The 14,437-nt window shown below is 31.7% G+C and overlaps 1 protein-coding gene across 5 annotated transcripts in view; it reads right to left on the bottom strand.

Annotated features, from left to right (window-relative positions):
- LOC106684880 (F-box/WD repeat-containing protein 10) overlaps positions 1-14,437 on the bottom strand; it is an 81,549-nt gene that overhangs the window by 2,557 nt on the left and 64,555 nt on the right. For all 5 annotated transcript variants that reach the window (XM_067051649.1, XM_067051648.1, XM_067051647.1 and 2 more), the window contains 6 exons: positions 14,163-14,284; positions 13,932-14,092; positions 10,640-10,788; positions 8,752-8,923; positions 1,519-1,663; positions 586-752 (listed from right to left, as the gene is read on the bottom strand). In XM_067051649.1, the coding sequence (XP_066907750.1) occupies positions 586-752; positions 1,519-1,663; positions 8,752-8,923; positions 10,640-10,788; positions 13,932-14,092; positions 14,163-14,284 (916 nt within the window). The remainder of the gene's footprint in view (positions 1-585; positions 753-1,518; positions 1,664-8,751; positions 8,924-10,639; positions 10,789-13,931; positions 14,093-14,162; positions 14,285-14,437) is intronic.

The following is a 14,437-nucleotide window of genomic DNA, read 5'->3' as shown; positions in this document are numbered from 1 at the left end:
TTTAATAAATTTAATAAATAGAAATTATCATAATTTTTATTCAGTTTAATTTTTAATTTATATAAGCACTACCAACCAAACTTCACTTCATCATAGTAATTAACTTGTTTCAAAATATGTTTTTAGCAATTATTATTTTATTAGATAATAATCATTATCTAAATTACCTATTTTTAATGTGTGTAGTTTTCAAAATAATAAAAACTAGTAGTCAGATACATCTTTGTTTTGACAGTTATTATAAACCTAATATTAGTATACTTCAAATATATTTAAGGTTAATCTAATAGATCTATGTTAAGCAAAATCAATCTATTTAAAATTAAATGAAGAAAAGACAGATATTTTTACTTTGGTTATTATTATTTCTATTTAAAATAAAAAAGAAATCTTCATCATAAATTATAATAAAATATAACAACTAATAGGAAATAAATAGGACACAAATTGGTTACATCTGCCAGAATGATTGTTTCCAAATAACCTTAACAATGAAAATAAAAATATTATGATTATAAAATGTAAACTAACATTAGAAGGAAAATAACACACACTATATATAAATATATACACATATGAACTCACAGCTTTTGAAATGATTGGAACTTCCTTTAATGTAATTCTATCTCCTTTACTGGGTTTCACAACGGCAGGCAAAGCAGCTTGTCCTAAGCGCAACCGTTCTTGACATTGTCTTTCAAATCTTTTCTTTGGTATCATTCTCAAATGAGGTTCAGGAGACAATACATCAGCTAAAAAATAATTAACATAATACTGAAAAATATAAATATGTCAAATCTATGTAAAGTGTGACAAATTGTCGCTTAAACTGTGATACCTCATAACACTGAAAAAAAACTTTACACCATTTAAAAATATAAAAATTAATGTTTCATTCTAGAGATGTCTCGAAAGAATTCTTGAAGTCAAAAAAGCAGTATATAGTTATCCTACAAAACAATGGTTGAGACGAGATATATCTAAAATGAAGCCCGGATTTCTTATTATATTTTTAGATATTAAGATTGTATTGTTTATTTTGATTTATGATGTAAAGTGATGAAATATTCTTTGCTTGAAACAGTACAATATTTAATCCAGTATTATTTTATTTGACGATTTGATACTTACTATCTCATGGACTATATTTTATATTGTTTGGAGTTATGAACTACTCTATTATTATTATTGCTTTAGTATCATTAACAGATGTCAACTTTCATTCACACAAGAAATAAATAAGCCCCAATGGATCCTTTTCAGTTGATGTTGGAGCCTAATGTAGTGGATACATCCACAGTACAGACTTTTAAAGAACAAGCCCATAAATATAACAAATCGTCCAAAATGGTGACTTATCTGAATATAAATAGAAAACTCAATGTTTCAAGAACTTACAATTTTCATGAATCTATACCTGATATTTCTCCTGTTACTGAGATTCACGTATAAGATCTATAAGATGTATTGAGCCATGAATCTATTTTTATTCACAGTTCATAAACAATTAGCACAGACCTGGTGTAGTAGTACTTTTTCTTTTAATTCCTCTTATGAATTTGGGTTCCTTATTATTATCCTTCGTTAGACATGTCCTCGTAAAATTAATCCAATGCAATGGAAATTCAATCACTTTTACACTGTCTTCACTGTTAATAATAACCTGTAAAAAATTACAAGTTAACTCATAAGTATTTTAACTCAATTTTTTATTCATAATATTAATTAAATACTTATAATTCCATAATTATCAGCTGAAGAGGGATATAATTGATAACAGAGTGGGGAAAAAATTAACAACAGGTAAAACTATAGCTAAAATTGCCATGGATATAATTTTATTCATGAATGAGCCATTAATAAATCAATGTTGTATCCATGACCATTTTAACCTTAAAATTAAAAACAAACAACCTAATATTTCTCACCACTCATTTCAGACGAACAGGAAAACAGGACATAAATTTAAATTTGATATACCTAATGCCATTTACTGTGAAAAACACAATTTCAACATAAATTTCAATTCATGTCACTCCAATCTCTTAAATACATAATATACAATTATCAACACTACTAATAAACATATAAAATACAAAACAGAAATAAACTGATCATCAGTGGAAAAAAAACAGTTAGGGTATGGAAAACCAAATACTCCATTTCACTCAAGCTCAGTACTATTGGAAAACTTGGTTGAGTTAGTCCTAGCAGTTATAACAGTTATGTAGAAAACTCAGTTACAAAACAATTGTAAGTAAAGTTTCTATTTATTAATCTCAATTTGAATTCTTTACATTCTATAGTTTACTTTAAACATTCAAGTAATTACTTTAAAAAAAAAATTTATTCACTTTAGGGCAGAACTATGAGAACAATTAAATCTGAAAATGTCACCACATAATAGTTGTTTTATAATTGACTGAGCCTCGAGATCCTCAAAAATATACATCATTAATAGTCAAGAAAAAAGTTTCCAATATATATACGTTGTAATTTCCTCTTTTTTGATAAAAAGTTGTTTTTTATATATTAATGATAATATTTGTTGATTTGTTTTATTAAATCAAAAAGCAAGCTGTCCAATTTTGATCAGTCAAATATGGATTAAAAATATATTGCTGAAAATATTCAGGTACCCATCCTTTGGAAGTCTGATGAATTGCTGTTATATTGAGAAGATAGATTAAAATGTTATCAACTTTTGTTATTTTCTATCATTATTGTTTAAACTAAGTTTAAGAAAAAATATAAGGAGAATAAGTATTAAAGAAAAATATGCATTAAGAAAACCATAGACTAAAACTCTGTATGGTTGTGTGACAATTTATATTTGCATCGCCCATCAAACAATGAATAAAGGAAACAGGACACTTGTTTTCTGAGGATGGCGGGAGAGAGGTCGTCTCCTGAAAGCAGATGGTGCTGATCATCCTTCGTCTACTGTCAGTGGTATTTATTTAGAAAGATGAAATAAATGAATGAAACAACAATAATTAGCAAAATATGAAGAAAAAAATAAAATAAAAAGAAAACCAATATAATAAACACAAAAATGTAAAAAAACATTTGAACACAAATGAGATGAAAACAAATGAAACAATAACAATAGACAGACAAAAGCAGGGAGGTGTGGCCTTACAGTGTTACCATAACATTTTCCCCCTCTTTAATTAATTTAAGTAACATAGTCTTTTAGGTAGGACTGAACTCTTACAGTCCTCTGAGGCCTTTGCTTGAGTTGAGGCAAGGGTTCATCAGATGAAGGAATTACTCCACTACTGTGAGGCTTCTGACTGTACTGAATCAAGGGCCCATCCATAGTTTCCACACTAGGCAGATTAATTGTTCTTTCTTCAGATATAGCAACAGAAATTTCATTGCTATGCACCTCCTGATTACAATTCTCGTTGCCATCAGACAGCTGGACAAGTTGCGGTCGCTCATCAGTAAAAGATAAATTGATAGTGAGGTGCTGGATCAGATGAATGTCACCTCAAGGTGCCAATTGCTGCAATGAAATAGTTGACTCAGAGCCATCCTTCCATCTAATGAAAGCATATTGAGGGATTACTTCCAAGGGTTCCGCCTCTTCAACCATATCCTCATATTTGCTATTTCGTACATTTCTTTTAACTAGGACTGTTGCATTTGACATCGACCATGATGAGATGGAATTTACGTTTGCAGTCCAACACAGGTAGTTAAAGTATCTTTCATAAGGTGTGCAGTTAGAAGCAGTGCAAAGTAATAAATGCAAAGAATGGAGTGTTGAGAAAGCACTTTTTCCCAATCATCTGATTTAAGACAAGACATTTTACTGCCAACATTATAGTTTTCTAAATTACACCATTATAACGTTCCACTTGGCCGTTACCTCGAGGATTGTAAGGAGTGGTTCGACTAACAGCCACCCCGTTTGAATGTAAAAAGGTTACTAGTACTTCTGATAGGAACAACATTCCTCCATTTGAATGTATGAACGCCAGCATACCAAATATGGAAAACAATTGAGAAAGAAATTGTATCACAGTTTTATATGAACTATCTTGACAGAGGAAAACAAACGGAAAATGGGAATATTCATTCACAACTGTCAACATATAGTGATTCCTAGTTTTAGAGGGCAGGGGACCCTTAAAGTCAACACTCGAATAGTGCTGTTACTTTAATAAGGGTCTCTCGATTTTCCAGGAACCTTGTCTTGACTAGGTACATGTAGGACAGGTAGATATAACATTCTTGACACCCTCAAGTGAGTACGGTAAGTTTTTAATTTTAATCCAGTGGAACATTCTGGTTATGCCTGGGTGACATAATGACTTGTGAAGCTCAAATAGTTTGTTCGATGATGTTTCAAAGCAAATTCTTGAGAGGGTGTCTGCCTTATAGTTTTCTTTCCCTGGGGATTAACAATGTCAAAGTGGAAAAGGGATAATTCTAAACGCCATCTCAAAATTTTATCATTCTTTATTTCACTGTTATGCTTCTTGTTAAAAATAAAAAGAAAGAACCATTTGATCTGTTACGAGCTGAAAATGTTTTCCGATAAGGTATGCTTTTCACTTCTTTAGTGATTCCATTATAGCTGCAGTCTCTTTCTCTAAGGAAGATTGATATCTCTTAGATTTTGACAAAGTATGGGGAAAAAATGCAACTGGTTTCCCTTCCTGACTTGGTACAGCTGCAATAGTAACATTGGATGCATCACTTTCAACAACTAGGGGTGAGCTACCAGATATAGTAGTAACCAGTGAATTGGCATTATGATTTTTTAACCAAGCAAAATCTTGAGCAGCTTGAGGACCCAAAGGAAAAGTGACAGATCCTGTCATGCGACTAATTTTCTCAGAAAAACAGGGAACTCATTTTGAGTAATGAGCGAAAAGTCAGAGGGCACGTTTCAAGGAAGAAGAATTGTTAGATAGAGACAACTCAAGCAAGGGTCTCAATCTATCAGGAACAGGACATATTGAGTTTTCTGATATGACACAACCAAGAAGATTTATATAGGGCATTGAAATTTTACTTTTCTCAAGATTTAATTCTAGACCATAGTTTTTTACTGCTAAAATGAAACATTGAAGATCATTGTCGTATTCAGCTTTATCATTACCACAAACAGTGATCTCATCCGAATATGAGAAAACTCCTGTTAGACCTTCATCAGAAATAATTTTGTCAATTACAAGTTGAAAACATCCTACACCATTGGTAACACCATATGGGATCCTTTTGAACTGATACAATCGTCCTTTAACTTCAAATGCAATTTAGACTTTCTCATCATCTGCAATGGGAACCTGGTGATAGGCATTTTTCAGATCTATTGAACTAAAAATGCATTACTTCGCCATATTTCTTACTAACTCATCCATGTTGGATAGAGGGTAGGCGTTTAATAATGTGAACTTGTTAATGGTTTGGGAATAATCAATAACAAGCCTCTTCTTATGATTTTCATTTTGAACAACCAAAACCTTGGCTCACCACGGAGAGTTGTTTTCTTCAATAATATCATCAGAGAGTAGTTGTTATATTTCCTGTTTGATGAATTTTTGATCATACTCAGAATAAACTCTTGACATTGTAGCTATAGGTTTGCAATTTGGAGCGAGTGTAGAATAATCATGGAGACTCTACTCTAGCTACTGATGCTGAATAAACTGTAAGTGGTAAGTGGTAAGTATTACCACCAAATTTTAGTAGTACATCAGAATGTTTTTTTAAAAAATCATGACCAAGTAGTATATCACAACAGAGCTCCTTTAGTACAGAGTTTAATTTCAGGATATCTGTGACCTAAAAGCTCAAGGGTAATAAGCACATATCCACTTACTTGTGAAGAAAGGGATATAGTTGCCATTGATACGCTTCCACTTTCATGATAGACTCGCGAATCGTAACACTTAACAATATTCAAATTAATAAAGCTGTTGGAGCTTCCAGTATCTATTAAACACTGCACAGGTTGATGATCTATTTTAGCTATTACGACAGCTTTTGCAAGCTCAAGGGCTCATCATTGATGGTTGCTAAGACTATGCCAGCTGCTACTGGTCCTCTCGTACTACTCACTGAATTCTTCTTCTTCCTAAATACCGAAGTGTAATGCCCCTTTATTTTGCAGTTCCTACATTCAGTGTCTTTAGCAGGACACACTGAACGAGAGTGACAGTTGTAACCACAAAAAAGCAATCACCCCCCTTCCTCGGGATAGCAGAAAGAACAGGAGAAGTTATTTCTAAATTGTCTTCTGGTGAGACAATATTAGATGGCATGCAGCTGACAGAATAATTTTATTGGTATTGTTCATATTGTTGGTGAGCCATTTCCAGGGTCGATGTCAGTCTATTAATAAAAGCATCATCTACATATTCATCCTTATGCTGAAAAGCTGTGGCTGCTTTGAATTCATATTCCTTGGCAAGGAGATTTAAATTTTGTACAAACTTATCTATACTTTCTCTCGCTTGTTGTCTTCTTGTTGTGAGCAAGTGTCTACCAAAGATTTCCTTTTTCTTTTCTATATAAATAGTATTTAATGCATCTACAGCTTCTCGGAATGTCCCCAAGTCACTCACTAAAACGTAAACATTATGACTCAAGTAGTTGGTAAATACCTTAAATTTGTCCTCATCTGTAAGATTTTAAGCAGGAGAAGGATCAGGAGCATAGAATATGAAATGGCTGTTGAGATCTGGTGGGAGAGCTGAGGTTATTGGATTCTGGTAAAGATAATATTCATAGTATTTTCCACTTGGATTTGGTATCTGGAGAATTAGAGAGAGTGTGATGAATTTAGAGGGATTTAGCACATTGACCTGTGAATTGGGTCATTACGGCATTGTTTGAAATATGCATAATCTGTATAATGATGTATAATCTGCAGGTAGGTGAGTATGATGAAATTTACATCTAGCTACTTCTCTTCTTTTAATAATTTTCATTATTTATGAGGTAATTCAAGGCCCAGTTGGACGGCATAAGGTTCAGGTTTTGAGAAGAGCCAGACATGGATTTCTAACATAAATTGAAGATGAGAGGTGAGGATGGAAAGTATAGGGTCGATAGAGTTATAGGAATATATAATGACCTACTAGATGGAGTCAAGGTCAGGTTGAAGGGAATCATATGAAACGAGGTACAAACTACGATATGATATGATTTTAGTAATAAATGAGTTGACTTGTGGGTCGTAAAATATTTGGATCAGAATCATGAGATGAAAGAAACAAAACGGATGACTGGCAAGAGGAAAAGATTTTAACAGGAGTCACGCAATCAGATCTGTCATGGAAAAAGAAAGAGTAATTAGAAATTGAAACTTGAAAGGAAGGAATTAATGGTTTAAATTTGAATACTGCTACTGTGGTAAAAATTATCAAGGAAATATAGTTGGAATTCATTGAAGTGGGCAATATGGCATTATACATTAATGTGACAGAAGCTGAGGATACTAGTTATAACTGTGAGGATGGGAAATGGGAAAGCTAGAAAAAAGATAAATGTTGAGGAATAGAGTATAACAATTTTTTATATAGTATTAAGATTAGATAAAAAGTGATTAAGTGAAAAAATGAGATAAACATATTATTGGAAAATTTATGATTTGAAATATATCAACAATTAGTGTTAAATAATGAAGAAGTGAAAAAAAAAAATGTAAATCAAGAACAAATAATAATCAAGTGAAAAATTATTCAATATGTGCTAATATTTTTAAAACATATTTAAAAAATAAAAATAAAATATATTCTATACAAAACAAATGAAATGATAACAATATTGTGGAGACTTGAGTAATCAATTTAACTGCAGATGGCAAAGTCGCTGGGACTCGGCAATGATGACTGCTGGGTAGCCACAGGACTGTTTGCACCTGACCCTACCTCCACTGAACCGGACGTATTTGATTTTTGCTACTTTCTGCTTCAACTTGGCTAGCCAATAGGGTATTTGTTGGCAGGCATCATCACTTTGCAGAGATATATGAGGTGAGAATCATAATCATCCCAGCCCAGGTGGTGGATAGAAAAATCTCTATTGGCTTTTCTCGGCTGGACCAGTTAGTCTCTCAGTATTTAGCAAACAAACCTCACAAAAATAGGGCATGGAGTTCCTTCCTTTTTAGGCCTCAGCCTTACTAAGTAGCCCAGATCGCCCAGAGGCAGCTTCATACCCAGCCCTGCACCAACACTGAGAATCTTTTCCACTACAGTCTCTTCTTGCTTCTCTGGTATGCCTGTTATTTCCACTAAATTTTTCTGATCGATTTGTTCCGCAGTTATAAGTAGGCCCTCAAGATTAGTTATTTTAGGCTTGAAATTACTATTTTCTAAAGAAAGTTGTTTAACTTTATATTTTTGTTACTCTAAGAGGGCTTTACATACATCTGTCAAGAGATGTCTGTCCAAACCCAAAGCTAAAAGATCTGTCTTGACCCAATCCTCCCACCTACTCTTCAAAGCTTTACCCTGTGCAAGAGAAGTAAAAACTTCCATCAAGCTAGGAACATGGCAAGAGAATGGTGAGAATGAGAAAACAGTGGCAGACCTGACTTGACGCTTCCCCACACTCATAAGGTACCACAGGATGACAGGAAAGAAGAAGAAGAACTACTATTTAATTTAAATCAACAATCTGATACTTCTCTCCAGGAATCAAACTATTTTTAGATAAGTATATCAAAATTTTATCATATACATTAAATCAACAATAAATGTATACATAATAAAAATAAATATATACTTTTGTATGATCATATATTTCCAAGCATATCATGCTTAAAATGGGAGTTTTCGCAATGTTCACCAATATTTGACGTTTAAGCCTTGAATTATAAATATCCCATATTCTCAAAATTCCATCAATAGCTGTGGTTAATACCTTCATAAAACTCAAAGCCACAGCACTAACATACCTATTAAAAAAGAAAGAAAAATGAATGTGAACATTATAATTTCTTTTTTTATATATAAGTCATGTGGTTATCCAAAAATATAGATTTTAATTTAAATCAATAAATTGTTCATTAAATTAAAACAGGAGTTGTATGACATATGGAAAAAAAGACTGGAGGAACAACGCCAGGCACTTGAAATTTAACTCTTAAACAATTTAACTAAAGGAATTAAATCTAGAGTCTTCAAAAGACAATATAATTACAAAAATTGGGCCTCAAAAGTCAAACTCAGTAGAGTAAAATTAATGGGTTGAAAACCAATGTGCACTATCCACGGCAGAATTAAAAATCATCTCAGTAATTCTAAATAATTAGAATCACCACACTTTTTTTAAACTACGCCGAAACACAAAATACTCCAGTCATCCAATCTTGCTTAGCCCAATTTAGCTTAGATATTTTCATCCAGATAGTCTCATTTTGTGTGAAATTATCCTAGATATTTTGTAGTAATGGACAAGTGAGTGGGCTCTCCAGAGATACCAATTTTGAAAAAATGCTTTGAAAGAAAAACATGCTCAGACTGCATTCTGAAACAAGCAACATTTTTTTTTTCAAGACAGTTTCCTCGGAATTGGTTCATTCAACAAGGCTGACTTACCCACCACAGTTCTCTCGTGCCTCTGAAAAGTTACAAGTTTTTTGTTAACCTCAATCATTTGCTTGGCAGTCATATTAGGGGAAGGTTTGGTTGGACTCAAGGCAACATCTTTCAGCAAGTGCACACATGGGAGGCTTTCTCAGTGGGTCTTCTGCTAGTATTACAAGAATAACATGGTGACCAAAACTACTTAACACTGTGAGTAGTTCCGTTTGGATAAGTGGGGCCAGAAACAAGTAGGAAATGATGAGGTCCAGTTGGGAAGTGCTGTCGCCATTATAGTCCAGGAAAGTTGGCCTCGGTGTCTTGTTTATACAGATAGCTAGATTCGATCCAATGAAATCTTGATTCAAGATTAGAGTAATCCAATCAATTTCTCGATGTCAAAATGTTATTAATATCTCAGAGCAGTATGCATTCATTACATCATATAGATTTCAGGCTTATTTTGTAGGGGGTTATATGTAAACAGGATTCTGAAATGGGTTCTATATTTCATACAGAATTATTATAATTATCTCGACCAGTTCCAATCGTTCTGAATCTGACATTTCCTTTACAGCTATAAGCTCTACTCAGAATCCTCCAGGTGCAGAAACAATGATATCTAACGAATGGAATTTAGCCTGAGAGAGTTTATGAGTTTGAAAACCAAGAATTTTAAAGCTCTACTGATTATTGAATGCTTCTCCTACCTCGGCAGAATCTCTCTTATATTTATGTTGTGGTCTTCAACAGTCTTCGAAGTTTGATGAATTTAGTGTGGGTCAGTCCATCAGTATTCAAGTAAAGGATGCAGAGATTGGTTTGGCCTTAAAAAAAGTCCATTGAAAGAAATGCTTCAAATGGACTATGCCATGTTGTTGCAAGACATTATAGCTCTGTTCCAAGGACCACATCTGTATGTCCACAATCTTAATTATCATCGTAAAATACACTCAGGATACCTGAAGTATAACACGAGCAGGTCCCGATGTAAGCACATATAATGATATCAAAACTATCTAACCTCTAAAAGTGCTTCGTTTCCTAAATAACAATGTCATAATCCCTCATAATAATGAAAAACTCACAGTCCATTGTGGTTAAAAGTAGCTATCGCAGATGCATCAAAGTGTTCAAAATGCCAAGCTTTAACAAAACCATCAGCTCCTCCAGTTATCACAAACGGTTGATCATACACGATGCAAGTTATCTTTTCCACATGACCAAAAGTAATTTCCTGAAACATAGTAATGAATTGTAGAGCAGTTAATTGACATCTAATTCAGGAAAAGTTGAATTTTCTTATATTTCTTAACCTAGACTTATATTTAAGAAATTATGGAAATATTCTTATATTCCCTTCCTTCCAGTTCTGTAAGACTTTGAATTAAATGATGGGACAGAAAACAAATCCATGTATTACTTCTTCTTTCAGTTTTCTAATTGAATGTTTTTATGCATTAAATAAGTTATATTTAAACTTCAGAGTAAAACCTACACATTAAAATTATTCACCTTATTTTAAGGAATTATTTATCAATTACTTTAACCAACCTTTCTTTCTTTTTTCCAACTCGATCTTGGTAAACCTCTGCTGATTTAGGTTGATAGAATTTTTTAAAATATTCATACATCAAAAATTAAAAAATATTCCTTTTTTTCCACAATTTATCATCTTTTGGACTTTAAACTTTTAAAGATATCAGACTTATCATTGAACTTGAAATTGATCTGGGTCATATATTTCAGACACTAAGCTTTATTAAATGGAAACTTACAATAGCATTAAAAATCCCCATTTCAGATAATCCGCAGTAGTCACAAACATCACGGGTCATTTTTAGCTAATTGTAATTGAAGCATCACCTTTGCAACCTCGAAATTGCAGCAGTCCTAGTTCGAATCCAGTCTGGTAACCCTTTCCTCCTACCCCATATGTTAGAAATGACCAGAAAAAAAAGGTTACAGAGGGATACTGGCTGACAGACTCAAGTAATTTAGCACTGTCCACCTCTGAAGGGTGACCTGATCCAGGATCATCTGTAAGGCTTTTGTTCCAAGACTGAAACCAAAATCATAATTCTGTCATATTACAATGCACCATATTTTCACAATCCACCCCAAGAATTACCTAGCCTGCTGCCTTCATATTTAGTCATTTTTTCCAGTACTGCCACAGAAGACCTTAAGGGACAACAATTTCATTGACACTATTTATGAAATTTATAAAAAAGAATGAAAGGTAAAGATAGTTTGTATGTATAATTAAATTAAAGAATTAGTAAAGTCAAAGATGATATGCATTTTTTATATCAGAGTCAAATAAGTATTAAAATGGAGACTTTAATGTTAGCAATAAATGAATACACAAAGAATTGTGTAAAAATTTTGTATTACTTTGATGTTTAATTATTAAATTTATTATTTAATTGTATTGAATTGATGTCTAAGTTTTCTTTTATTTATTTAGTTTTACAACATTAAAAATAAAAAAGAACCAAATGGTCAAACATAGACATATTTAAAAAAATAAATAATAGCATTGTGTGAGAAAAAAAGTAGCATACTCAGGTCTCATAGAAAATAAACTTTATTTACAACAGATTTATTTTTCTTAATTTTTTATCATGTGACGCCTACTTTTTTCTCCAACATTTGTATTAATCGATTCGAATTGAACAATACAGACAACAGATGTTTTCTTGAGAAAGTGCAGCTCCTTTTAATATACCATCTTTCTTATCATGTGCAAACTGAAAGGTCATCTTATCTCTGTGGGCAGTTAATAAGATGACCCCCACACATTTTCTACAATGTAAAATTCATGACAGCTAGTTAACCATTCCATTAAATGAATAGGAGTATAGTCTGGCTGAAAAATAAGGTCATCTATTTTTAAATGTTCATTCAACTGACCCTGAATATTACACATATATCATGCTACTCATGTGGTAATGTCCATCTTAAATTTGTAGTCAATACTACCCCAAACCATGAGAACAAGATAACAACCTTAGTAAGTATAGAAAATAAAAAAGAAAGTATAAACAGAATAACTTAAAATGAATAATTTTACAAAATAGAATTAATAAAATGAAGTGATGAGAGAAGCGGGAAATAAAATGTATACATAGGTAATTGAAAAAGTGGGTAAAATAACATAATTAAGGAAATGAAATAAAAATGAAGTTATGTAATGCAAAGAAGTATGAAAATTTAAAAATGGAAAGAAAAAGAAAATTGAGAGGAAGAAAATATATCTAACAATAAATTTATTGTCCTAATCCTCAGGTACAATAAGCAAGGATTTATAATTATTCTACTGAAATTCATGACAACATAAATAAAAATGAGAATAAAAGTATTGCTTGACATTTCAGTGATGAACACTATTTTAAAATTGTTATTTTTCATGCTGTCATTAATAAATAATATTACAAAAAATTAGTTATTAAATATTATTACAATGAATGAAACATTATTATAATTAATTTATTATTAAATATTATTACAATTAATTAATTATTAAATATTATTACAATTAAATCTTAGAAGATGAATTTTATAATAATGAAATTGTTTCACCCCTATCGTATATATTTTAATATAAGGGTCACTCTCTCTTTAATGAACGATTCGTGTCCTGGGCTGATTGTAGGTCTTTACTAATTTAATATATAGATATAAGAAAAGTCTTTATTTAGGGGAAGACCGTACTACGAACTCACTCATTTGGAATAGTTGTTTTATTGTAGTTACAGGTAATAAAAAATACTCAAATTTCAATTTCCTCACAACCATGGAGTTCCTCAGGACTTCAATGGGAGTCTTGGCAAAAAAAAAATATTTTAGAGTGTAGATTTTAATTCAATTTTAGCTATTCTTTTAAAAAAAATTGAGGTTAATCACTTCCATCATTTGAAATAAATAATAATTTATTTATAATTAATAATAAATTATATTATTTAGTGATTAACCTCAAAAATTTTAAAAGAATTGACTCACCAGACTTCCTAGAGAGATAATCCAGAATTTTAGCTAATTTTTGCCCATCTCTGACTTCAGGTAATTATATTGTTTTTACTCTGATAGCTATTCTTTACTTTTTATAAAACTAGACATTTAGACAGTGTTTTCTGCTTGACAGTACACACTATTTAATTCATCTGTCTTAGAGCAACAATATAGTGCTAAAATGACAAAATCTTAAAAATGGAGTTATACTGTTTTACCCTAGACCCTTCATACAAAATCTTGAAACACTATTTCCTTGAAACATATATAATACCTTCCAATAAATTATATCTGGTCCAAATCTTAAAAACAACTGCTGTTATCTTTTTATTTATTTTTTTTTAATAAATGAAAATTAACTTTTACCCGCTCTATGGGGCTGCTAAGACGGGATTCCAAATCAGTCTTGAAAACTGAACCATCCTCTAGTCCCAAATAAATTTCAAGCTTCATGCTTAAAGCTACAGTCAGAGGATTACAAGAAAATAGATATTTCCACATCATGCAACCAGTTTCAATTTTAAAAACTGAAATTAAAAATCATCATAAAAATTCAAAATATATTTAAACTTTTTGTTACTTATTTTTTTTACTTACCTCTCAGTGTTTGATCCATAGATACTGAAGCGAGGAAATTTTCATTGGCACTTATGTCTGTAATAAGGCTCTTATGTTTTGAAAAAGTGGTAATATTCTTTTTTGAATATACATCCCAGTACCTGATATTTTTTAAAAATAAAAATTCAAGTGATATACTTTTAAGTTATAATGTCTAAAGACCTAGATACATTAAGTAAATAAATGTACAGGGTGTTTCAGGCACAAGTGTCTAAACTGAAAATATGAATCAAAGATTTCAAAACAAGAAAAAA

The sequence above is a fragment of the Halyomorpha halys genome, unplaced genomic scaffold (assembly GCF_000696795.3).
Source record: "Halyomorpha halys isolate HHAL.00 unplaced genomic scaffold, Hhal_1.1 Scaffold625.1, whole genome shotgun sequence".
NCBI classification, from domain to species: domain Eukaryota; kingdom Metazoa; phylum Arthropoda; class Insecta; order Hemiptera; family Pentatomidae; genus Halyomorpha; species Halyomorpha halys.
Note: the sequence above shows the minus strand (reverse complement) of the source record. Positions and strands in the feature narration are given on the sequence as shown.